Raw genomic sequence first — 24,705 nt, 5'->3', positions numbered from 1 at the left:
CAGGAGAGCAGCAGCCCGGCAGAAGGAAGGCCCTGCCCCAAAGTGACCCCCACATCCCAGCCCCGATCGATGGGCTCTCTCACCCACCGGTGATGACGGCGCAGGAGACGAGGCTGAGGAGCCGGAGGCCGGGGAAGGCGCGCAGCTGTTGCAGGAGGGCGTTGGTGGCCAGGGGGTAGCAGTCCAGGCGCAGGCGCTGCAGCGGGCAGCCGAAGAAGAGCCGCAGGGAGCGGGGGCTCAGCAGCGCCCTCTGGGCCAGGTGCGCCAGGAGCTGCTCCGCCAGGACCGGGGTCAGCGCAGAGAGGCTGCGGCAGTACTGCTTGCGGGGGGCTGTGGAGGAGGAGAAGGGGGCCCATGAGGCTGTTACAGAGGGGCATTGCATTAGGGGGGTGGGAAGTGGAGGGGAGGGGGAGAAGGGCCCACCTGTCAGCAGGGCCACAGTCCCCTGCAGGGAGAGCTGGACCAGGGATGGCACCGTGGGGCGGCCTGGGGGGGTGGTGGCCCCGGGGAGGCCCCTCTTCGCCTTCCCCTCGCCCTCCTCGTCTTCCTCCTCGGCCCCCTGAATGGCCGCCTGCTGGAGGCGCTGTTCCGCAGCCTGGGCAACAGCCAAAGGCAAGGACGGAGATCCGGCCCCTCCCTCATCGGCAGCCCTGGGTTGGGGGAGAGAGAGGGAAAGAGGAAGGGGGCTCTGAGGTGGAACCGCTTCCAAGGACTGCCCCACATCCCTGCCTTCTGGGCATCTGTCCAGCCACATGCCTGGCAACGTCTGCAAAGCCAGAGGGAGGCAGGGCTGGGCTTATGGGGCGGCCCCTCAGCCTGCCTTGTAGCCCACCTTCCCCATGACCCTCTCCCATGACCCAGCCCCCCCCCCAGCATCAGTGCTCCCCAAAAGAAGCCCACTTCCCACAAAGCCCCTCCAAGCCCTGCAGGACGGGAAGCGCTTGATTAAATATGATGTATAATATGAATGAAATTGTATGAAACATGAATGAATGAGAGCTAATAATTTTGGAGACTGCATTCTAAAATATTGAGGCCTGGAAAGCAACGGTAATTTATTTATTTATTTATTTATTGTTCAAACTTATATGCCACCACTCCCCTAGGGCTCGGGGCGGCTTACAAGTTAAATTAAAAGTTGCTGAACTGCTGACATTGATAAGAACTGTGACAGTGATAAGAGAAATATTTACATCTGTTTACATCTGTCAACATTTGTTGACATGATGAACCTTTGGGGGGAAACAACTTGTTTAAATTAATCAGAGACAATGGCTCTTTCAAGTTAACGAAATGTTTACAAAGTTATTTACATTAAGGTGGAAATCAACACAAAGCTACTTGCGTAGTCAACACCAATTAAGAGTCAACATCTGTCAGGAAACTGAGATGGAGCCAGGATGTTTCAGGACGGAAAACATCTGTCATTCAGTTACAACTTTGGGACAACATCAGCAAAATATTGCTATATGAGAGACCTTATTACAATCCAAAAAGCATGAAAGACAGCAGCGCTGTTCACCTGCCTCTCTGCTCCTTGGGAAGAGAGAGATGGTGCTCCTTGGGAGAGTCAGATCTGCAATGGAACGCAGAATTCTGAGCACTTGGCCTCCTTTTCTCAAGGGAAGAGGAAGGAGTGCGCTTTGGAGTCATGATATGTATTTGCAGGGTGTCATTTCTTCTGTAGAGAAAGCAGGACTCTGATCCTTGGCATTGTTCTTAGGGAAAGGATGCATTTTGGTGTTTTAGAAGTTTTGTGTGTTGGCAGATTGTCAAGGAAGCAGTCTGGCCTAACAGGTGTTCTTCACGGCAGAAGAATGGAGAAATGGTGATGCATGCATGAAGATGAATGCTTGGATGTGAATGCTGAGTAAAAAATGTAACTGTCGGTTGTGATTCCAATGAAGTTGCATAGAATCTGTATCTCTGTATGTCTAAGTGTTGTTCTGTAAAAGTTCTGATATACCCCCCCCCCCCCCCCCCCACACACACTGAAATTGCAATAAAAAGAACCTTTGTTTAAAAAGTATTCGTAAAATGTTCCTACCTCAGCCGGTTGCCTGCTGTGGGCCAGTGGTGGCCAGAGCCTGCTGCTCCCCTTTGGCCAAGTTCCAGCGCTGGTGGGAGACCTTTGGGAGAGAACAGCCCCCCACCCTGGTCAGGATGGGAGTCCTTCCTCCGTGAACACAGAGAGCAGCAAAGGGCCGGCCGACCCCTGCCCCACCCCTTGACCCCTGCCCCACCCCTTGACCCCTGCCCCGCCCCGCCCTCTCCTGGGGAAGGGGACAAGGGGCACCTGACTTAATATGATTAAGAAATAGCAATAGTATGAAGAATAGTTTGATTAAATAAACAGCCTGAGCCTTGGGAATCAATTGAAGATGGTCTCCTTGGGGTTACAAGGAACCAATGGAGGAAGTCTGCTGTGAGAAACCATAGTTCCCAACAATAAAACCCATCTCCTCCCTTAGCTATGCAAAGAAAAACAACTGAAGGGGAAAGACAGGACCATAAAAGGAAGGAGCAACTGTTTTAAAATGTAAGACAGTTCAAGCAAAGATGGTATTTTGATTTGACCAAGCAGGTGCTTCAAAGGAAGAAAGAAAGTTCAAATGGTGATCGATATATTGAATGATTGTAATCGGGAAATTGCGGGGAAACGGCTTTCCTGAACTGCTTTGATAAGCAACTGATCAAAGTGCCATGTGCAGGATGAAAAGAAAAAGAGACAAGATTAAAGACAAGAAGGGGCATGAGAACCAGGGCCCGGGCTGTGGCGCAGGCTGGAGAGCAAGGCTGGAGAGCAAGCCAGCTGCAACCAGCTGCAATGAATCACTCTGACCAGGAGGTCATGAGTTCGAGGCCCGCTCGGAGCATATGTTTCTCTTGTCTTTGTTCTATGTTAAAAGGCATTGAATGTTTGCCTATATGTGTAATGTGATCCGCCCTGAGTCCCCTTCGGGGTGAGAAGGGCGGGATATAAATGCTGTAAATAAATGTTTAAAGGTGCGAAATGTACCTGTAAGAAACACATAGGAACCTTGTGAGAGACTTCCTTTGTCTTCCACTTTCCTTTCAGAGCGGTCACCCGCAGCTCTCTTTGCAAATAAGTCTGTGTATTTCATCTCCTTGCCTCTGAGCCTCAAAGGGAAACCGGCCTCAGAGGTGATAGGGTTGCCTTAAAGGGGCAATGCCACCAAGCCTCTTCACTGGCCGGGAAGCACTTCCTCCTCCCGAGGAGACCCACTGGGTTCCAAAGGCAACAGGAATAGGGGGAGCAAGGGGCCTGCCATTCTGCCCACCATAGGCCACAAACCCTTTCTCTCTGCCCCAGCCCTTCCCACAATGCCGTCTTCCTACAGAAACGCCCGCCTACCTGGCAGCAGGTCCTGCTCCTGCTCCGCCGCCTCCGGCTCCTCCTCCTCCTCCTCCTCCTCGGCGTTGCGCTCCAAAGGGCCCTGATCCATGGGCTCCTCTGAGGCGTCCAGCTTCTGGCCTCGGCCTGCGGGAGAACCAAGGAAGGAGATGCATCTGCACCATCCATCAATGAACTCAATGACAATGGCATGCTTGTGAAGAGAAGAAGAGACACAACTCAAGAAGATGGCGTTCACGTGATGCATTAACGAGGGAGGACTTGGCAGCCGAGACGGAGATATCAGAAAAAGGTGGATGTGGAAAAAAAACACATCCTTGAATAATGGGATGTTCCCTGAGTTATCCAGCCTGGAAACAAGTTCCGAGATTACAGAACAATATGTTCATCTAATCTGGAGATAACAACAGGCTATTTATTTATTTATTTATTTACAGTATTTATATTCCGCCCTTCTTTCTCACCCCGAAGGGGACTCAGGGCAGATCACATTACACATATAAGGCAAACATTCAATGCCTTAACATAGAACAAAGACAAGACAAACATAGGCTCCGAGCTGGCCTCGAACTCATGACCTCTTGGTCAGAGTGATTTGTTGCAGCTGGCTGCAGCTGGCTGCTCACCAGCCTGTGCCACAGCCCGGGCTATAAGCCAGGCTGTGGCACAGCTGGTTAGTAGCCAGCTGCAATAAATCATTACTGACCAAGAGGTCATGAGATCGAAGCCTGGGTCAGATTGAGCTCCCAACCATTAATAATAGCCTAGCTCGCTGTTGACCTATGCAACTCGAAAGACAGTTGCACCGTTCAAGTAGAAAATTTAGGTACCTTTATGAGGGGAGGCTAATTTAACTAATTTACAACACTATAAAACTGTCAGCAGCATGCAGAAAGGAATGAGATTATAAATAAGTTATTTACATGCCCAGTGATCTTCCATTGCCCAATAAACTGAAGGAACACCTCTGAAACTCTGCTACGCAGAAAGTTAGGATCCTAACAGGTCACAATCCAACAGCCCAATAGTTGTTGATGCCTTATCAGGAGGAGCTTGTGTCATCCTCCAGGAGGCCTCCAACCTTCCATTTTGCTCCCTCTCCCTGATAAAAGCCATGCAGGAGGGGCAAAGGGGAGACTCACCCCAGCGATGGTGGTCAGCAGCAGCAGACACGTCCGGGGCTTCTGGGATTTCCTCTTGTGGTGGTGGTGGTGGTGGCAGGAGCACGGAGGGGCCACGAAGGACCAGGGCCGTCCTCCCCGCTGGGCAGAGCGCCCCTCCCTCCCCCTCCTGCGGGGGCGCCCGGGGGTCCGTAGGGGGGCTTCCGGGGGAGGGGGGCTCCAGGAGGCAGAGGGTGGCGCTGGGGGTCAGGCCCAAGGCCTGGAGGGAGGAGGGGAGGTCGGCGGGGCCAAAGTGCCGCTTGGGGAAGGTCTGGAGGAGGGAGGCCGAGGGGGAGAGGCCCGGGTGCTCCCGCAGGAGGCGCCGCAGGAGGGTCTCCAGGGGGCAGTCGGCCGGGAGGCGGTGGCGGACGCAGGACCCCGAAGGGAGGCGGACCTGGGGAAGGGGAGAGGAGGGGGGGCTGAGGAGGGAACGAGGGGGGCCTCACCCCAGCCAGGCAGACCCCAACTCAAGGAGGCACCTATTTCTGAAATGGGGGGGGGATCTCACCATTAGGAGGCACTGCCCATCCCCGGAGGAAGGGGCCGGGGGCTGCTCCTGCTGCTGCGCTCCATTCTCCGACAGCGATCCGGGGGCGGAGGGGGCTGCTTGGCTCAGCTGCGCCTTCACCTGGACATGCCGCCGGTCATCGGCTATCCTCCGCAAGACCAGTTCGTGTTCCTGTGTGACGGATGGAATGGTATGAAATTGCCTGGCTAAGGGCCTATTAAGGTCTGGAAAGGCTGAAGAGGCCACCCTAAAACTGAAACCTGGAAATGGCATCACGGAGAAACAAAGGAGGTGAAGGATTTGACTGATGGAGATAGCAACCTTCTCAAGCCTCCTCTATTTAATGCTTTCTCTGTTTATAATGTGTCAGTTATTTCTGTGTATGTCTTCTTTGGCATGCAGTTTTCTTATCTCTATGTACTTGAAGCAGTGGGGGGGGGGGGGGCTGCAGACCATATGACTGGTTCAGTGACTGTTTAGAATGTTCAGTTTTAAAAGGATGACAGTTAGAAGTCAGTTGAGGCTTGAGTCTGTTTGAGTGCAGAAGCCAATGTTAGCTAGAAGTCAGTTGAGGCTTGAGTCTGTTTGAGTGCAGAAGCCAGTGTTAGGAGCTAGAAGACAGGTGAGGCTTGAGTCTGTTTGAGTGCAGAAGCCAATGTTAGCTAGAAGTCAGTTGAGGCTTGAGTCTGTTTGAGTGCAGAAGCCAATGTTAGCTAGAAGTCAGTTGAGGCTTGAGTCTGTTTGAGTGCAGAAGCCAATGTTAGCTAGAAGTCAGTTGAGGCTTGAGTCTGTTTGAGTGCAGAAGCCAGTGTTAGGAGCTAGAAGACAGGTGAGGCTTGAGTCTGTTTGAGTGCAGAAGCCAATGTTAGCTAGAAGTCAGTTGAGGCTTGAGTCTGTTTGAGTGCAGAAGCCAATGTTAGCTAGAAGTCAGTTGAGGCTTGAGTCTGTTTGAGTGCAGAAGCCAATGTTAGCTAGAAGTCAGTTGAGGCTTGAGTCTGTTTGAATGCAGAAGCCAATGTTAGCTAGAAGTCAGTTGAGGCTTGAGTCTGTTTGAGTGCAGAAGCCAGTGTTAGGAGCTAGAAGACAGGTGAGGCTTGAATTTCCTTGGAAATAGGCTGTTATAAAAGAGAGCTGTACAGAGCAATATAGATTTGAAGAGACTGTTAAAGACTGTAAGTTATAGATACAAACTGAAACATTTTAAGGCTTAACCTGACATATTTAGATACATGAAGTTGTGAGTAAAACTAATGTTATTTCAAAGAAGTCTACTTGAGTCTTTTGTCTGCTGAGAGCATCAAATAGAAACACAGTATTTACATGTCCAGTGATCATGATAATCCATTACTCAATAAACTAAAGGAGCACCTCAGAAATTCTGCTACCTAATAAGTTATGATCCTAACAAGCCATAATCCCCATTAGGTTGTGATCCTCACAGGTCACAATCCAGTAGTCCAATATTGACTAACTTTGGCATGAAAAGTGCTAATGCAGAAAACGGCTGAAGTGACGAAAACTGATCTGAGAACTTTAGGTGCAAACAACACAAATCTACATAGTCAGAGACAATGACTCTTTAAGTTGAGGGAGTTAAACAACATCTGTTCCTGAATTGATGAAGCTCCAGCAGGTCTGAACTGAATAGCAGGTTATCAAAACAACCAAATAACAGATAATCAAACGACGTTACATAATCCTTTTCTCTTCTGCTGTAGGGATGCAGCATTCTGAACACCCGCCTCCTCCCAAGAAGCCGGACGGAGTGAATGAAGAAGGATGGTAAGTAAGAAAGTTGAATGTATGGATTATGAATGAATGTGAGGGTATATGTGATATTTTTGATATGTTTTCTGCTGTTCATGCTGTTTATATGGTTTTATTGTTTATATTGGTTTTAATTTATAATTGTTTTAATGTATGTTGATATTAAGGAGCCCTGGTGGTGAAGTGTGTTAAAGCACTGAGCTGCTGAACTTGCAGATCGAAAGATCGCAGGTTCAAATCCTGGGAGCAGAGTGAGCGCCCGCTGTTAGCTCCAGCTTCTGCCAACCTAGCAGTTCGAAAACATGCCAATGTGAGTAGATCAATAGGTACCACTCCGGTGGGAAGGTTACGGCGCTCCATGCAGTCATGCCAGTGGCCACATGACCTTGGAGGTGTCTACGGACAACGCCGGCTCTTCGGCTTAGAAATGGAGATGAGCACCAACCCCCAGAGTCGGACACGACTTAACGTCAGGGGAAACCTTTACCTTTATGTTGATATTGGCTTGTCCCCATGTGAGCCCCCCTGAGTCCCCCTAGGGGAGATGGGAGCGAGATATAAAAATAAAGTTATTATTACATTATTATTATATCTCCCCTTTTTGTTTGTGCAACTAATATAGCTATTATAAACCAGTCCTGGAGCCTGTGTGTCTGCTTCTTCCTCTGAAGGTGCCCGACACTCTGTCCCACTGAAAATGGATTAAAGAACACGTTTAAGGCCCAGAAAGTATTCATGACACCTGGGAGGGGGAGGAGGGATTGTGGAGGTCAGCCAAGGAGGGCTAGGGAGACCCTGTATGACAGACAGCCCCCCCCAGGTCCCCCGGGGCTCTCTCCTCCAGGCCCACCTTCCTCTTGCTCCTCTTCTCGGCCCTCAGCTGCTCCGCCAGCTGCTCCCGATGCTGCTTCTCAGCCAGAAGCGCCTGGTCCTCGGCTCTCGCTCTGCCTTGAAGAGGCTCCTGCGTGGCTGCGTCCGGTCTGGGCCCTGGAAAAAGGGAGAGAGGGAGGAAGGAGGGAGGGAGGCAAGAGGGGACACTGCTGTTGATTGGCCTGGCTTGAGAATCAGAACCCCTGCATGCATCTCTGTTTGGGAACAGTCACCCAAGGGAACTTTCCATCGGCCGCCTGGAGAAGAGGACTGTGGGCCGACCAGCAGGAAGAGATACGACAGCAGAATACGCTGTCCGCATTCAAGGCACAGTTGGACGAAGGATTGGGGGAAATCCAACCCCAAATAGGGAAACAAGTTGTCCAGGAACACTTGGCCTCTCTAAACGAATTCAAGTCCCCAGGGCCAGATCAGCTACACCCAAGAGTACTGAAGGAACTAGCGGAAGTTATTTCAGAACCACTGGCAATTATCTTCGAGAGTTCTTGGAGAACGGGAGAAGTCCCAGCAGATTGGAGGAGGGCGAATGTGGTCCCTATTTATCTTCAAGAAGGGAAAAAAGAACGACCCAAACAATTACCGTCCGGTCAGCCTCACATCGATACCAGGCAAAATTCTGGAAAAGATCATTAAGGAAGTGGTCTGCGAACACTTAGAAACAAATGCGGTCATTGCTAATAGTCAACACGGATTTACCAAAAACAAGTCATGCCAGACTAATCTGATCTCTTTTTTCGATAGAGTTACGAGTTGGGTCGATACAGGGAATGCTGTGGATGTAGCGTACCTGGATTTCAGTAAGGCCTTCGACAAAGTCCCCCACGACCTTCTGGCAAGGAAACTAGTTAAATGTGGGCTAGACAAAACTACGGTTAGGTGGATCTGCAATTGGCTAAGCGAACGAACCCAAAGGGTGCTCACCGATGCGTCATCTTCATCATGGAAAGAAGTGACAAGTGGAGTGCCGCAGGGCTCCGTCCTGGGCCCGGTTCTGTTCAGGATCTTTATTAACAACTTAGACGAAGGGTTAGAAGGCACGATCATCAAGTTTGCAGACGACACCAAACTGGGAGGGATAGCTAACACTCCAGAAGACAGGAGCAGAATTCAAAACGATCTTGACAGACTAGAGAGATGGGCCAAAACTAACAAAATGAAGTTCAACAGGGACAAATGCAAGATACTTCACTTCGGCAGAAAAAATGGAAATCAAAGATACAGAATGGGGGACGATGCCTGGCTAGACAGCAGTACGTGTGAAAAAGACCTTGGAGTCCTCGTGGGAAAGAAGTTAAACATGAGCCAACAATGTGATGCGGCAGCTAAAAAAGCCAATGGGATTCTGGCCTGCATCAATAGGGGAATAGCGTCTAGATCCAGGGAAGTCCTGCTCCCCCTTATTCTATTCTGCCTTGGTCAGACCACACCTGGAATCACACTGTGTCCAATTTTGGGCACCGCAGTTGAAGGGAGATGTTGACAAGCTGGAAAGCGTCCAGAGGAGGGCGACTAAAATGATGAAGGGTCTGGAGAACAAGCCCTATGAGGAGCGGCTTAAAGAGCTGGGCATGTTTAGCCTGCAGAAGAGAAGGCTGAGAGGAGACATGATAGCCATGTACAAATACGTGAAGGGAAGTCACAGGGAGGAGGGAGGGGGCTTCCTTTCTGCTGCCCTGCAGACTAGGACACAAGGGAACAATGGCTTCAAACTACAGGAAAGGAGATTCCACCTGAACATCAGGAAGAACTTCCTCACTGTGAGAAGGGCTGTTCAGCAGTGGAACTCTCTCCCCCGGGACCGTGGTGGAGGCTCCTTCTTTGGAGGCTTTTAAGCAGAGGCTGGATGGCCATCTGTCGGGGGTGCTTTGAATGCGATTTCCTGCTTCTTAGCAGGGGGTTGGACTAGATGGCCCATGTGGTCTCTTCCAACTCTACTATTCTATGATTCTATGATTCTATGATTCTATCTGTCTCTTCCATCGGCAAATCCAGTCCATTCTGAACTAGGAAATTTAAAAGTACATTCTACTGGTACCATGTTTTAATCTTTGTAATAATAATAATAATAATAATAATAATAATAATAATAATAATAATAATACTGTGGGACTTCCGAATCCAGACTGACAAAGTTCTGGAACACAACACACCAGACATCACAGTTGTGGAAAAGAACAAGGTTTGGATCATTGATGTCGCCATCCCAGGTGACAGTCGCATTGACGAAAAACAACAGGATATGAAATCCAGCATATCTATCTTGTTTGCTGTGTCATACAATAATAATAATAATAATAATAATAATAATAATAATAATAATAATAATAATACATCACACAGTCCTAGACACTTGGGAAGTGTTCGACTTGTGGTTTTGTGAAACGAAATCCAGCATATCTATCTTGTTTGCTGTGTCATACAATAATAATAATAATAATAATAATAATAATAATAATAATAATAATAATAATACATCACACAGTCCTAGACACTTGGGAAGTGTTCGACTTGTGGTTTTGTGAAACGAAATCCAGTATATCTATCTTGTTTGCTGTGTCATACAACGTCGTTGTGTCAATAATACTAATAATAATAATACAGTAGAGTCTCACTTATCCAACGTTCTGGATTATCCAATGCATTTTTGTAGTCAATGTTTTCAATATATCGTGATATTTTGGTGCTAAATTAGTAAATACAGTAATTACTACGTAGCATTACTGCATATTGAACTACTTTTTCTGTCAAATTTGTTGTATAACATGATGTTTTGGTGCTTAATTTGTAAAATCATAACCTAATTTGATGTTTAATAGGCTTTTTTCTTAATCTCTCTTTATTATCCAACATATTCGCTTATCCAACATTCTGCTGGCCCGTTTATGTTGGATAAGTGAGACTCTACTGTAATTTGGTCAGGCTTAGCACAGCAGGCTAAACTGCTGTTCTGCTGAAAAATCCTGCTGATCGAAAAGTCGGCAGTTTGAGACTGGGTTAGGGTGAGCACTCACTGTTAGCCCCACCTAGCAGGTCAAAAGCAGAAATGCGAGTAGATAAATAGGTACTGCTTTTTGCGGTGAGACAATAAAGGTGACCTTAGGGACATCAATCAGAGGAAAGGTCCTTGGCATGGAAGATGGAGAGACAGCGCGCGCGCACACACACATCTGTGGCCAAAGTGAAGCACAGCCTCCAAGATGCCGGAAATAAGATGGGGGAAAACTGCATTTCCCTCTGTTTGTGTTGTCTGTCCTTGTTAATTGTGTCATCGTTTTGGAATGCTTGCCATAGGTGTGTTCTGTGAGCTGCTCTGGGTCCCCTTCGGGGTGAGAAGGGCGGGGTATAAATAAAGGTGTGTTTTGGCCATGTTGTACCTGACCTCAAGCTGGGAAGCAAGGTGGGTAACACATAATAATACAGGCCGCCCCCAAGTTACAAATAAGATGGGTTCTGTAGGTTTGTTTTTAAGTCAAATATGCTTGTAAGTCAAAACAGGGAAATTTTAAAGTGTAACTCTAGTTATATATGTATATGTCGTATGTGTGTGTGTGTGTGTGGTGTTTCCTTTGCTATCTGTATCTTTGTTGAGAAGATTTCGTCTCACTTTCTGTCCCTGTGATCGTTGGGTTTTGACAATTTGGCTTGTTCTGGAAAGAAGGATTATTGAGAAAGCCTGAGTGGAGGCTGATCCGTTGCCCGGTTTTCACCTGATTGTTTCGAAGTCTCTGGAATTCCCAGTGAGCAGAATTAACTTCAGTGTTATTTGCAAAAGAGGTTTAAAGGTTTGCCACTGAAACAGAACATTCTTCGCGAACAATAACTCTTTCAGAAGTGGATTTTCCTTCCTTCTGAGGGGCAGATTCCTGTTGCCTTAACCACACCATTAACTGTGGGTTGTTTGAATAGGCCCTTCCACACAGACCTTCTATTCCAGGATCTTATTCCAAGGTTTTCTCTTTGTCCCAGATTATCTGGCAGTGCAGACTCATATAATCCAGTTTGAAGCAGAAAACCTGGCATCAGATCCTGGGATAGAAGGCCTGTCTGGAAGGGACCTAAGCTGGATGCTTGTAAACTGGGCTGCTTGTTGTTGTTATTATTATTAATTATTATTATTTATTTGACAGAAAAGATTAACACAAGCACAACGTCTTGTTTTAACCATGTGTTTCTACTGTGTCAAGTTATTGTATATTGTATGTTGTTTTGCACTCATCGGAAAGCTCACTGAGTGTCATGATCTCCAATCCTTGACATCTCTGGTCGGCTGACAAAGAACAGATGCCAGCCATAAAACCTCAATGACCCTCTGGTATGTGAGAGCCCCTATATATGTGGGCCAAAGAGAAGGTTCTGGTATTCGGTACAATAAAATCTGTTGGAATCTACCAGCGTGTCCTTTGGAAGACTGACCCACAGGACAACTGGGAGAAGAGAACCCGACACTGAGTCCCTTTGGGGAGATAGAGCGGTATACAAATAAAGTTCTATTATTGTTATTATTACTAGCTGTGCCCAGCCACGCGTTGCTGTGGCAAAGTGGTGGTGGTATTGGTTAAAAATTGTTGTGTAATTTTTATTTGACATTATTTGTATTTTTTAATTAATTTTATTGTAAGTTATCTTTTTATTTATTATATTTTATTATTTTCTTGTATTATTTTTAGTTATTTTCTGTTATTATAGTATTTTATTGTATTAATCTTTTACTGTTTTTAATTATTTTTTAGTGTTTTTATTATTTATTATTGGGTTGCTAGGAGACCAAGTTGGAGGACTTAGCCTTCTAACTGGCAGCAATTGGATAAAAGCAATTATTCCTCTCCCTCTAATTAGGACTTTATTTTTCTTTTCTTTTTGTTGTATCAACCTAGAGGCATGGATGATGGGTTGTGTTGTCAAATGTTGAGGTTGGGGGGCCTGTAGTTTTGTTGTTTTGTCCGTCGCCGTGATGCCATCACTCTTTTATATATATAGATTATTATTATTATTAAATAAAAAGAATTTGCAATCAAAGCACCTTTGGCTACTGGTGGGGAGCAGAAAGGAGGGGGGCAGAGCAGCCTCTCTGTGAAGTGACCCCTAGTGCCGGGGATGGGGGTCCCCATAAAGAGGCCCATGCAATGAAGCCCCTCCCCAATGTGGCCCACCTTCCCCCTGAAAGTAGGGTCTGATATTGGGCAAGGGAAAGTGGGGAAGGATGTCTTCTTCACCTGTTGAGCTGAGGCTCAGTCGGGGAGCAGGTGGCCCCGAGGGGGCTTCGGGGGGCTTCCTGGGCGGGTTGAAGGCGTCCATGGCCCTTTGGTCCGGGGGTCCCCCGGGAGCCCTGCCACGCTGCTGCTGCTGGGGCAGGATGAGGGCGGGCAGCTGCCCCCGGTCCCCCCGCTCCTGGAGCAACCTGCAAAGAGAGGCCGGGGAGAGAAAGATGAACTGGATTACATGAGTTTACACTGCCAGATAATCTGGGATCAGGTCCTGGGATAGAGGGCAGTGTTGATCCAGTCTGAGAGGCACAACAGAGCTTTTCCCCACAAGGCACTGCTCAAGCTCCCTTGTTCCATATCCCACCCTCTTGAGTCCTGGGACTTGTAGTTTGACAGGGCATTGGTGCCCCCTCCAATATAGAACTCCAATATGCCGATGATAACGCAGTCTATGTAGCATTCAGAAAAATACCTACAAGCCACTCTAAACACAGAACAGGAAACGGAATGGTGGTGGACAGGAAAATAAGATTTAAAGGTGGGCTTAAAGGCAGACTTAAAAACTGTGGCAGAGACACACAGAGAGAACTGGGAAGCCCTGGGCCTTGAGCGCTCTAGCTGGAGGTCAGCTGTGACCAGCAGTGCTGTGGAATGTGAAGAGGCACAAATGGAGGGCAAAAGGGAGAAACGTGCCAAGAGGAAGGTGCGCCAAGCCAAGCCAACCCTGACCGGGAGGGACCACCTTCTTCTGGGAAACAGATGCTCTCACTGCAGAAAAACATGCGGGTCAAGAATAGGGCTCTACGGAAGGGACTCCCAAGGACCATCCAGCCGATCCTCTTTTGTCAAGGACACCATGCAACAACTCCCAACAGATGGCCTTCCAGCCTGTGATAAGAGTCCTTTGAAAGGGACCGCCGGGGGCCATACAATCCTTCCTAACAGATGGCCTTCCAGCCTGTGATAGAGTCTTTAGAAGGGACCCCCAAGGACCATCCAACTGAGCCCATTTGGTCAAGGACACCAGACAATCCTTCCCAACAGATGGCCTTTCAGCCTGTGATAAGAGTCCTTTAGAAGGGACCCCCAAAGGCCATCCAGCTGAGCCCCTTTGGCCAAGGACACCATGCAACAACTCCCAACAGATGGCCTTCCAGCCTGTGATAAGAGTCCTTTGAAAGGGACCCCCGGGGGCCATACAATCCTTCCTAACAGATGGCCTTCCAGCCTGTGATAGAGTCTTTAGAAGGGACCCCCAAGGACCATCCAACTGAGCCCATTTGGTCAAGGACACCAGACAATCCTTCCTAACAGATGGCCTCCCAGCCTGTGATAAGTCTTTTGGAAGGGATCCCAAGGACCATCCAGCCGATCCTCTTTTGTCAAGGACACCATGCAACAACTCCCAACAGATGGCCTTCCAGCCTGTGATAAGAGTCCTTTGAAAGGGACCCCCGGGGGCCATACAATCCTTCCTAACAGATGGCCTTCCAGCCTGTGATAGAGTCTTTAGAAGGGACCCCCAAGGACCATCCAACTGAGCCCATTTGGTCAAGGACACCAGACAATCCTTCCTAACAGATGGCCTCCCAGCCTGTGATAAGTCTTTTGGAAGGGATCCCAAGGACCATCCAGCCGATCCTCTTTTGTCAAGGACACCATGCAACAACTCCCAACAGATGGCCTTCCAGCCTGTGATAAGAGTCCTTTGAAAGGGACCCCCGGGGGCCATACAATCCTTCCTAACAGATGGCCTTCCAGCCTGTGATAGAGTCTTTAGAAGGGACCCCCAAGGACCATCCAACTGAGCCCATTTGGTCAAGGACACCAGACAATCCTTCCTAACAGATGGCCTCCCAGCCTGTGATAAGTCTTTTGGAAGGGATCCCAAGGACCATCCAGCCGATCCTCTTTTGTCAAGGACACCATGCAACAACTCCCAACAGATGGCCTTCCAGCCTGTGATAAGAGTCCTTTGAAAGGGACCCCCGGGGGCCATACAATCCTTCCTAACAGATGGCCTTCCAGCCTGTGATAGAGTCTTTAGAAGGGACCCCCAAGGACCATCCAACTGAGCCCATTTGGTCAAGGACACCAGACAATCCTTCCTAACAGATGGCCTCCCAGCCTGTGATAAGTCTTTTGGAAGGGATCCCAAGGACCATCCAGCCGATCCTCTTTTGTCAAGGACACCATGCAACAACTCCCAACAGATGGCCTTCCAGCCTGTGATAAGAGTCCTTTGAAAGGGACCCCCGGGGGCCATACAATCCTTCCTAACAGATGGCCTTCCAGCCTGTGATAGAGTCTTTAGAAGGGACCCCCAAGGACCATCCAACTGAGCCCATTTGGTCAAGGACACCAGACAATCCTTCCCAACAGATGGCCTTTCAGCCTGTGATAAGAGTCCTTTAGAAGGGACCCCCAAAGGCCATCCAGCCGATCCCCTTTGGTCAAGAAGAACATCATACGACCCCTCCCAACTGATGACCTCCCAGCCTGTGATAAGAGTCTTTGGAACGGACCCCGAGGGCCATCCAGTCGAGTCCATTTGGTCAAGAAGGACACCAATCAATCCCACCCAACAGATGGCCTTCCAGCCTGTGATAAGAATCCTTTGAAAGGGACCCCCAAAGGCCATCCAACTGAGCCCATTTGGCCAAGGACACCATGCAATCTCTCCCAACAGAAGGCCTTCCAGTCCTTTGGAAGGGATCCCCAAGGGCCATCCAGCTGAGCCCCTTTGGTCAAGAGCACCATACAATCCTTCCTAACAGATGGCCTTCCAGCCTGTGATAAGAATCCTTTGAAAGGGACCCCCAAAGGCCATCCAACTGAGCCCATTTGGCCAAGGACACCATGCAATCTCTTCCAACAGATGGCCTTCCAGTCCTTTGGAAGGGATCCCCAAGGGCCATCCAGCTGAGCCCCTTTGGTCAAGAACACCATACAATCCTTCCTAACAGATGGCCTTCCAGCCTGTGATAAGAATCCTTTGAAAGGGACCCCCAAAGGCCATCCAACTGAGCCCATTTGGCCAAGGACACCATGCAATCTCTCCCAACAGATGGCCTTCCAGTCCTTTGGAAGGGATCCCCAAGGGCCATCCAGCTGAGCCCCTTTGGTCAAGAGCACCATACAATCCTTCCTAACAGATGGCCTTCCAGCCTGTGATAAGAATCCTTTGAAAGGGACCCCCAAAGGCCATCCAACTGAGCCCATTTGGCCAAGGACACCATGCAATCTCTCCCAACAGATGGCCTTCCAGTCCTTTGGAAGGGATCCCCAAGGGCCATCCAGCTGAGCCCCTTTGGTCAAGAACACCATACAATCCTTCCTAACAGATGGCCTCCCAGCCTGTGATAAGTCTTTTGGAAGGGATCCCCAAGGGTCATCCAGCCGAGCCCATTTGGTCAAGAACACCATGCAATCCTTCCTAACAGATGGCCTTCCAGCCTGTGATAAGAATCCTTTGAAAGGGACCCCCAAAGGCCATCCAACTGAGCCCATTTGGCCAAGGACACCATGCAATCTCTCCCAACAGATGGCCTTCCAGTCCTTTGGAAGGGATCCCCAAGGGCCATCCAGCTGAGCCCATTTGGTCAAGAACACCATGCAATCCTTCCTAACAGATGACCTTCCAGCCTGTGATAAGAATCCTTTGAAAGGGACCCCCAAAGGCCATCCAACTGAGCCCATTTGGCCAAGGACACCATGCAATCTCTCCCAACAGATGGCCTTCCAGTCCTTTGGAAGGGATCCCCAAGGGCCATCCAGCTGAGCCCCTTTGGTCAAGAACACCATGCAATCCTTCCTAACAGATGACCTTCCAGCCTGTGATAAGAATCCTTTGAAAGGGACCCCCAAAGGCCATCCAACTGAGCCCATTTGGCCAAGGACACCATGCAATCTCTCCCAACAGATGGCCTTCCAGTCCTTTGAAAGGGACCCCCAAGGGCCATCCAGCTGAGCCCCTTTGGTCAAGAACACCATACAATCCTTCCTAACAGATGGCCTTCCAGCCTGTGATAAGAGTCCTTTGAAAGGGACCCCCAAAGGCCATCCAACTGAGCCCATTTGGCCAAGGACACCATGCAATCTCTCCCAACAGATGGCCTTCCAGTCCTTTGGAAGGGACCCCCAAGGGCCATCCAGCCGAGCCCATTTGGTCAAGAACACCATGCAATCCTTCCTAACAGATGGCCTTCCAGCCTGTGATAAGAATCCTTTGAAAGGGACCCCCAAAGGCCATCCAACTGAGCCCATTTGGCCAAGGACACCATGCAATCTCTCCCAACAGATGGCCTTCCAGTCCTTTGAAAGGGACCCCCAAGGGCCATCCAGCTGAGCCCCTTTGGTCAAGAACACCATGCAATCCTTCCTAACAGATGGCCTTCCAGCCTGTGATAAGAATCCTTTGAAAGGGACCCCCAAAGGCCATCCAACTAAGCCCATTTGGCCAAGGACACCATGCAATCTCTCCCAACAGAAGGCCTTCCAGTCCTTTGGAAGGGACCCCCAAAGGCCATCCAGCTGAGCCCCTTTGGTCAAGAACACCATACAATCCTTCCTAACAGATGGCCTTCCAGCCTGTGATAAGAATCCTTTGAAAGGGACCCCCAAAGGCCATCCAACTAAGCCCATTTGGCCAAGGACACCATGCAATCTCTCCCAACAGAAGGCCTTCCAGTCCTTTGGAAGGGACCCCCAAAGGCCATCCAGCTGAGCCCCTTTGGTCAAGAACACCATACAATCCTTCCTAACAGATGGCCTTCCAGCCTGTGATAAGAATCCTTTGAAAGGGACCCCCAAAGGCCATCCAACTGAGCCCATTTGGCCAAGGACACCATGCAATCTCTCCCAACAGATGGCCTTCCAGTCCTTTGGAAGGGACCCCCAAGGGCCATCCAGCTGAGCCCCTTTGGTCAAGAACACCATGCAATCCTTCCTAACAGATGGCCTTCCAGCCTGTGATAAGAATCCTTTGAAAGGGACCCCCAAAGGCCATCCAACTGAGCCCATTTGGCCAAGGACACCATGCAATCTCTCCCAACAGATGGCCTTCCAGTCCTTTGGAAGGGACCCCCAAGGGCCATCCAGCTGAGCCCCTTTGGTCAAGAACACCATACAATCCTTCCTAACAGATGGCCTCCCAGCCTGTGATAAGTCTTTTGGAAGGGATCCCCAAGGGTCATCCAGCCGAGCCCATTTGGTCAAGAACACCATGCAATCCTTCCTAACAGATGGCCTTCCAGCCTGTGATAAGAATCCTTTGAAAGGGACCCCCAAAGGCCATCCAACTGAGCCCATTTGGCCAAGGACACCATGCAATCTCTCCCAACAGATGGCCTTCCAGTCCTTTGGAAGGGATCCCCAAGGGCCATCCAGCTGAGCCCCTTTGGTCAAGAACACCATGCAATCCTTCCTAACAGATGGCCTCCCAGCCTGTGATAAGTCTTTTGGAAGGGATCCCCAAGGGTCATCCAGCCGAGCCCATTTGGTCAAGAACACCATGCAATCCTTCCTAACAGATGGCCTTCCAGCCTGTGATAAGAATCCTTTGAAAGGGACCCCCAAAGGCCATCCAACTGAGCCCATTTGGCCAAGGACACCATGCAATCTCTCCCAACAGATGGCCTTCCAGTCCTTTGGAAGGGACCCCCAAGGGCCATCCAGCTGAGCCCCTTTGGTCAAGAACACCATGCAATCCTTCCTAACAGATGGCCTTCCAGCCTGTGATAAGAATCCTTTGAAAGGGACCCCCAAAGGCCATCCAACTGAGCCCATTTGGCCAAGGACACCATGCAATCTCTCCCAACAGATGGCCTTCCAGTCCTTTGGAAGGGACCCCCAAAGGCCATCCAGCTGAGCCCCTTTGGTCAAGAACACCATACAATCCTTCCTAACAGATGGCCTTCCAGCCTGTGATAAGAATCCTTTGAAAGGGACCCCCAAAGGCCATCCAACTGAGCCCATTTGGCCAAGGACACCATGCAATCTCTCCCAACAGATGGCCTTCCAGTCCTTTGGAAGGGATCCCCAAGGGCCATCCAGCTGAGCCCCTTTGGTCAAGAACACCATACAATCCTTCCTAACAGATGGCCTTCCAGCCTGTGATAAGAATCCTTTGAAAGGGACCCCCAAAGGCCATCCAACTGAGCCCATTTGGCCAAGGACACCATGCAATCTCTCCCAACAGATGGCCTTCCAGTCCTTTGGAAGGGATCCCCAAGGGCCATCCAGCTGAGCCCCTTTGGTCAAGAACACCATGCAATCCTTCCTAACAGATGGCCTTCCAGCCTGTGATAAGAATCCTTTGAAAGGGACCCCCAAAGGCCATCCAACTGAGCCCATTTGGCCAAGGACACCATGCAATCTCTCCCAACAGATGGCCTTCCAGTCCTTTGGAAGGGATCCCCAAGGGCCATCCAGCCGAGCCCCTTTGGTCAAGAACACCATACAATCCTTCCTAACAGATGGCCTTCCAGCCTGTGATAAGAATCCTTTGAAAGGGACCCCCAAAGGCCATCCAACTGAGCCCATTTGGCCAAGGACACCATGCAATCTCTCCCAACAGATGGCCTTCCAGTCCTTTGGAAGGGATCCCCAAGGGCCATCCAGCTGAGCCCCTTTGGTCAAGAACACCATGCAATCCTTCCTAACAGATGGCCTTCCAGCCTGTGATAAGAATCCTTTGAAAGGGACCCCCAAAGGCCATCCAACTGAGCCCATTTGGCCAAGGACACCATGCAATCTCTCCCAACAGATGGCCTTCCAGTCCTTTGGAAGGGATCCCCAAGGGCCATCCAGCTGAGCCCATTTGGCCAAGGACACCATGCAATCCTTCCTAACAGATGGCCTCCCAGCCTGTGATAAGTCTTTTGGAAGGGATCCCCAAGGGCCATCCAGCCGAGCCCCTTTGGTCAAGAACACCATGCAATCCTTCCTAACAGATGGCCTTCCAGCCTGTGATAAGTCTTTTGGAAGGGATCCCCAAGGGCCATCCAGCCGAGCCCCTTTGGTCAAGAACACCATGCAATCCTTCCTAACAGATGGCCTTCCAGCCTGTGATAAGTCTTTTGGAAGGGATCCCCAAGGGCCATCCAGCCGAGCCCCTTTGGTCAAGAACACCATGCAATCCTTCCTAACAGATGGCCTTCCAGCCTGTGATAAGTCTTTTGGAAGGGATCCCCAAGGGCCATCCAGCCGAGCCCCTTTGGTCAAGAACACCATGCAATCCTTCCTAACAGATGGCCTTCCAGCCTGTGATAAGTCTTTTGGAAGGGATCCCCAAGGGCCATCCAGCCGAGCCCCTTTGGTCAAGAACACCATGCAATCCTTCCTAACAGATGGCCTTCCAGCCTGTGATAAGAGTCCTTTGAAAGGGACCCCGGAGGGATAAGGAAAGCCCCACTCGACCCCTCCCAAGAGATGACCTCTCACTGACCACTCTGCGGCCTCGGGGGCGCTGAGGCATCCTGCGCGGAGGGCGTCCTGGACCTGCCCCTCGCTGAAGCCCATCTCGTAGAGGGTCCGGAGGAGGTCGCCCAGGGTCTGCCGGGGAAGGGGAAGGGGCTCGGGGGCCTCCGGCTCCATCTCGGGCCTTCGCCCGACCCACACGAAAACAGGCCGCCCGCTCCCCACCGCCAAGGCGGAAGTCGGCGCGCGATTGGCTGAGCCCGTGACGTCAAGGCGAGCAGGCTCCGCCTCCCTCCTGCCTCATCTCCACACCAACCAAGAGGCTTGGAGATAGGGCACCCACGCCGCCAATTCCGGTTCCCATTCGCAGACCGAGAGAGGGGCAAGCAAGAAGGAGGCCCTGCCTGTCCTTCCCACTTTCAGCACAAGAGTTTTACTTTGCTTTTCTATTGAGTCTATAGCTCAGGCATGGGCCAGCTTGGGCCCTCCCTCCAGGTGTTTTGGACTCCAACTCCCACCATTCCTAACAGCCGGTAGGCTGTTAGGAATGGTGGGAGTTGGAGTCCAAAACACCTGGAGGGAGGGCCCAAGCTGGCCCATGCCTGCTATAGCTCAATTCTCTCCATGTATGTATATATATGTAATTTATTGTGCATATCTTATATTCATATGTTTTTTAATTTGTTGTACCCACGCCTCCATAATAATAATAATAATAATAATAATAATAATAGTTATTGATGCAAGGTAATCTATAATATAATAATTTAATGTAATGTAGTAATATGATATTACATAGTACAGTAGAGTCTCACTTATCCAACATAAACGGGCCGGCAGAACGTTGGATAAGCGAATATGTTGGATAATAAGGAGAGATTAAGAAAAACCTATTAAACATCAAAATAGGTTATGATTTTAGAAATTAAGCACCAAAACATCCAACACATTTTTTATCCAACGCATTTTTGTAGTCAATGTTTTCAATACATCGTGATATTTTGGTGCTAAATTCGTAAATACAGTACGAATACATAGCATTACTGCGTACTGAACTACTTTTTCTGTCAAATTTGTTGTATAACATGATGTTTTGGTGCTTAATTTGTAAAATCATAACTTAATATGATGTTTAACAGGCTTTTCCTTAATCCCTTCTTATTATCCAACATATTCGCTTATCCAACATTCTGCCGACCCGTTTATGTTGGATAAGTGAGACTCTACTGTAATACACAAAATGTATTGTTGTTGTTATCATTATCATCAGGAGAGACAGTAATAAATAAAATGTATTATTATTGTTATTATCATCACCATGACAGGCAGGTAATAAAAATGTTATTATTATCACCATCATAATCAGGAGAAGCAGATAATGAATAAATGAATTATTATTATTATAATTACTAGTAGAGACAGCTAATAAATGAAATGTATTATTATTATTATTATTAGTGTTGTTGTTGTTCTAATTATTATCTCTTCAAAGGGTGCAGTGTAGATTAGGCCTGGGCCAACTTTGGCCCTCCCTCCAGGTGTTTTGGACTCCAACTCCCACAATTCCTAACAGCCTACCGGCTGTTAGGAATTGTGGGAGTTGAAGTCCAAAACACCTGGAGGGAGGGCCAAAGTTGGCCCAGGCCTGGTGTAGATGCATCTCAGTCTGCTGTTACTCTGGCTGCCCTCTGGCCCTGGTCCCAGGAGGAAGGGTCCGGTTCCAGGTCAGAGGGGCTTCGGCCCCAGATCGAAGGGGGTCCGCTCCCTGGCAGGTGCCCCTTTTGTTGTCGACCGCGTTTTAGGGGATCGGGCCCTTAAGGAGAAACCCGATCCGGTCCTGAGAGAACGGACCTTGGCGGAGCCAATAGGAAAATATGAGCCGCAATACAACCTGAAGCCGAAATGAAGAAGGTCCGCCAAAGTTGAAGGAAAATCCGCCAAGGAGTCTTTATTGAGCAATTCAGCTGAAAAGGACTCTAGTAGTGATCATTCAGTCTACTAGGGTACCACATAATCAAAATAAAGCCATATTTATACAAAATTTCAGTCTGACAGCCCTTTGAATTTCCCGCCCCGCTCCCCCGCCCATCTGATCGTTGATAGGCTGGAAGGTTGAACGAGGCGGGCTTTCGTTTCCCGCCTTGCTCTGTTGGCCCAATAGGGAGCTGCTTTTTGTCTCTACTCAAACCAATCAGGAAGGAGAAGGCGGGAGTTATTGAAACAATGAAGTGACAGAGCAGGAAAAGATCGGATTAATTCCTGCTAGACCGATTTCTAAAGGGATTAATGGCAGCAATCAAGGATGTCCGGGTTTCTGTCACGTATACAGATTTTAGATATGCCTTGGGGTGTCAGGGGTGGAAGTAGATGGGTGGTGATGAGCCATATTGACAGGCTCTGCAGGGCGCCTTCCTGAGGTGTCCTGGATTTTCCTTTGGGTGAGATATGACAATGTTTGCCTTGGGGCGAATCACCTTTAGGTCAACACTCTGAATTCGGCGACTCAAGCCCTATATTGTCCATGCAATCTGAATTTGATTGGGTTTAGCGGTGGCAGATTATCCTTTTGTTTCTGGGAAGGGAAGCCTGGGTTATAGGAAATGGGATAGGTTCTGGGGTTCAGGTTGAGTTCAAAATATTCCCTATTTGATTTCATGACTTGACAATTATATGAAATAAAATGAAAAATAAAATAAAGTGGGAATATAAACCCTGCTGGGAAAAATACATATTTTCCGGGGATCCCAAAGAGTACAAACACATATAGGCAGATAGATAGATTTCATGGAAATAAGGGAGAATCCATAAAAGTGAGTTACATTGCATAAAGGGGAATCATGAATGATATAAACAATTGAAAATATCTGATAAGAACGAAGTTCATAACATCTGGGGAACCCAATATGGAAATTCATAAAAGTGGAGTTTTAGCAGCATGATTTTACAATTCATGAAGTTGTTATCTCTTGCCTCAGAGTGCAGGGATAATCCACAGTAAACTCCAGTAAAAAGTCTCAATCACCTTCTACTATAAATATATGGAATATAGAACATAAAGTCTTGATTTTTGAACTATCTTTTACAAAGTCCTGGGGGGGGGAGGGTGGTCACCTCGATCACACTTTCCCCTCCTTGGCTCCCTCTGTGCTCGTCCTGTCTCCTGTTAATGAGTGCCAGGGGCAGGTGGGAGGGAGGGAGTGGGGTCAATGACCCCTGGCTTCCTCCCTGCCTGCCGGACATAGGGCCAGCTCCTCCTGGAATTCCCCACGGCCCCTTCTGGGAGAGAGATGTGGGTGGGCCTCAGCCTGGCCGTGGCCTTCCTGCAGGTGGGGGGGCTCCACGCAGGTAAGAGGGAGCCAAAGGGGATGGGACGGGGGGGGGGGGGGGCAGCACTAGCAGAAGGCTCTCCTTTCCCAGACCTAGATGCCCCTCCTCACGAGCAAGAGCAAGGGTCACTTGGATCATGTTTATACTTCCGTGTTTCCCCGAAAATAAGACAGTGTCTTATATTATTTTTTGCTCCCAAAGATATGCTAGGCCTTATTTTCAGGGGATGTCTTATTTTTCCATGAAGAAGAATTCACATTTATTGTCGAACAAAAAAAAGTGAACATTTATTCTCTACTGTACAGTAGTTGTTATCACAAACCAGCATAACCAAACCAAACAAACTGTGACTCCTGTCAAGAATTTCTTGTTACTCCCATTATTTTCATGTACAACTAGTATGTACATTTACCAATCCTGCATGCTCTGGTGTTGTTCATTGGGCATGCTTCCAAACAAAAACTTTGCTAGGTCTTACTTTCGGGGGAGGCCTTATACAGTAGAGTCTCACTTATCCAACGTTCTGGATTATCCAATGCATTTTTGTAGTCAATGTTTTCAATATATCATAATATTTTGGTGCTAAATTCGTAAATACAGTAATTACTACATAACATTGCTGCCTATAGAACTACTTTTTCTGTCAAATTTGTTGTGTAACATGATGTTTTGGTGCTTAATTTGTAAAATCATAACCTATTTTGATGTTTAATAGGCCTTTTCTTAATCTCTCCTTATTATCCAACATATTCACTTATCCAACATTCTGCCGGCCCGTTTATGTTGGATAAGTGAGACTCTACTGTATTTAGCAATTCAGCAAACCCTCTACTAGGTCTTATTTTTGGGGATGTCTTATTTTCAGGGAAACAGGGTAGGTGTTTTAATGCGATGTTTTTAGTCTCTAGGCGTTGCCTATTTCTTATGTTTCAATGGTTCTGTTGTCATTAATGCATAGTTATATACAGTAGAGCCTCACTTATCCAAAACTCGCTTATCCAACGTTCTGGATTATCCAACGCATTTTTGTAATGTTTTCAATATATCATGATA

At 48.6% G+C, this 24,705-nt stretch overlaps 2 protein-coding genes across 5 annotated transcripts in view; one reads left to right on the top strand and one right to left on the bottom strand.

The window, feature by feature from the left end:
- The window catches only part of LOC103282434 (uncharacterized), a 29,618-nt gene extending 9,040 nt beyond the window's left edge, over positions 1-20,578 (bottom strand). Inside the window, exons 1-9 of the mRNA XM_062984158.1 lie at positions 20,354-20,578; positions 12,916-13,100; positions 7,662-7,798; positions 5,045-5,215; positions 4,519-4,930; positions 3,377-3,502; positions 2,048-2,129; positions 424-650; positions 88-330 (exon numbers count right to left, since the gene is read on the bottom strand). Coding sequence (XP_062840228.1) covers positions 88-330; positions 424-650; positions 2,048-2,129; positions 3,377-3,502; positions 4,519-4,930; positions 5,045-5,215; positions 7,662-7,798; positions 12,916-13,100; positions 20,354-20,502 — 1,732 coding nt within the window. The 5' untranslated portion in view covers positions 20,503-20,578. The remainder of the gene's footprint in view (positions 1-87; positions 331-423; positions 651-2,047; positions 2,130-3,376; positions 3,503-4,518; positions 4,931-5,044; positions 5,216-7,661; positions 7,799-12,915; positions 13,101-20,353) is intronic.
- The window catches only part of LOC103281456 (protein HEG homolog 1), a 42,576-nt gene continuing 23,888 nt past the window's right edge, over positions 6,018-24,705 (top strand). For 2 of the 4 annotated variants that reach the window (XM_062984160.1, XM_062984159.1), the window contains exon 1: positions 23,531-23,670. In XM_062984160.1, the coding sequence (XP_062840230.1) occupies positions 23,613-23,670 (58 nt within the window). In that variant the 5' untranslated portion in view covers positions 23,531-23,612. Of the gene's footprint in view, positions 6,827-23,530; positions 23,671-24,705 lie in introns of those variants that run through there. The other 2 variants (XM_062984161.1, XM_062984162.1) reach the window with 2 other exon arrangements.

This window comes from Anolis carolinensis, chromosome 6 (assembly GCF_035594765.1).
Source record: "Anolis carolinensis isolate JA03-04 chromosome 6, rAnoCar3.1.pri, whole genome shotgun sequence".
Lineage (NCBI taxonomy): Eukaryota > Metazoa > Chordata > Lepidosauria > Squamata > Dactyloidae > Anolis > Anolis carolinensis.
This window is presented reverse-complemented; position numbering and strand designations above follow the sequence as displayed.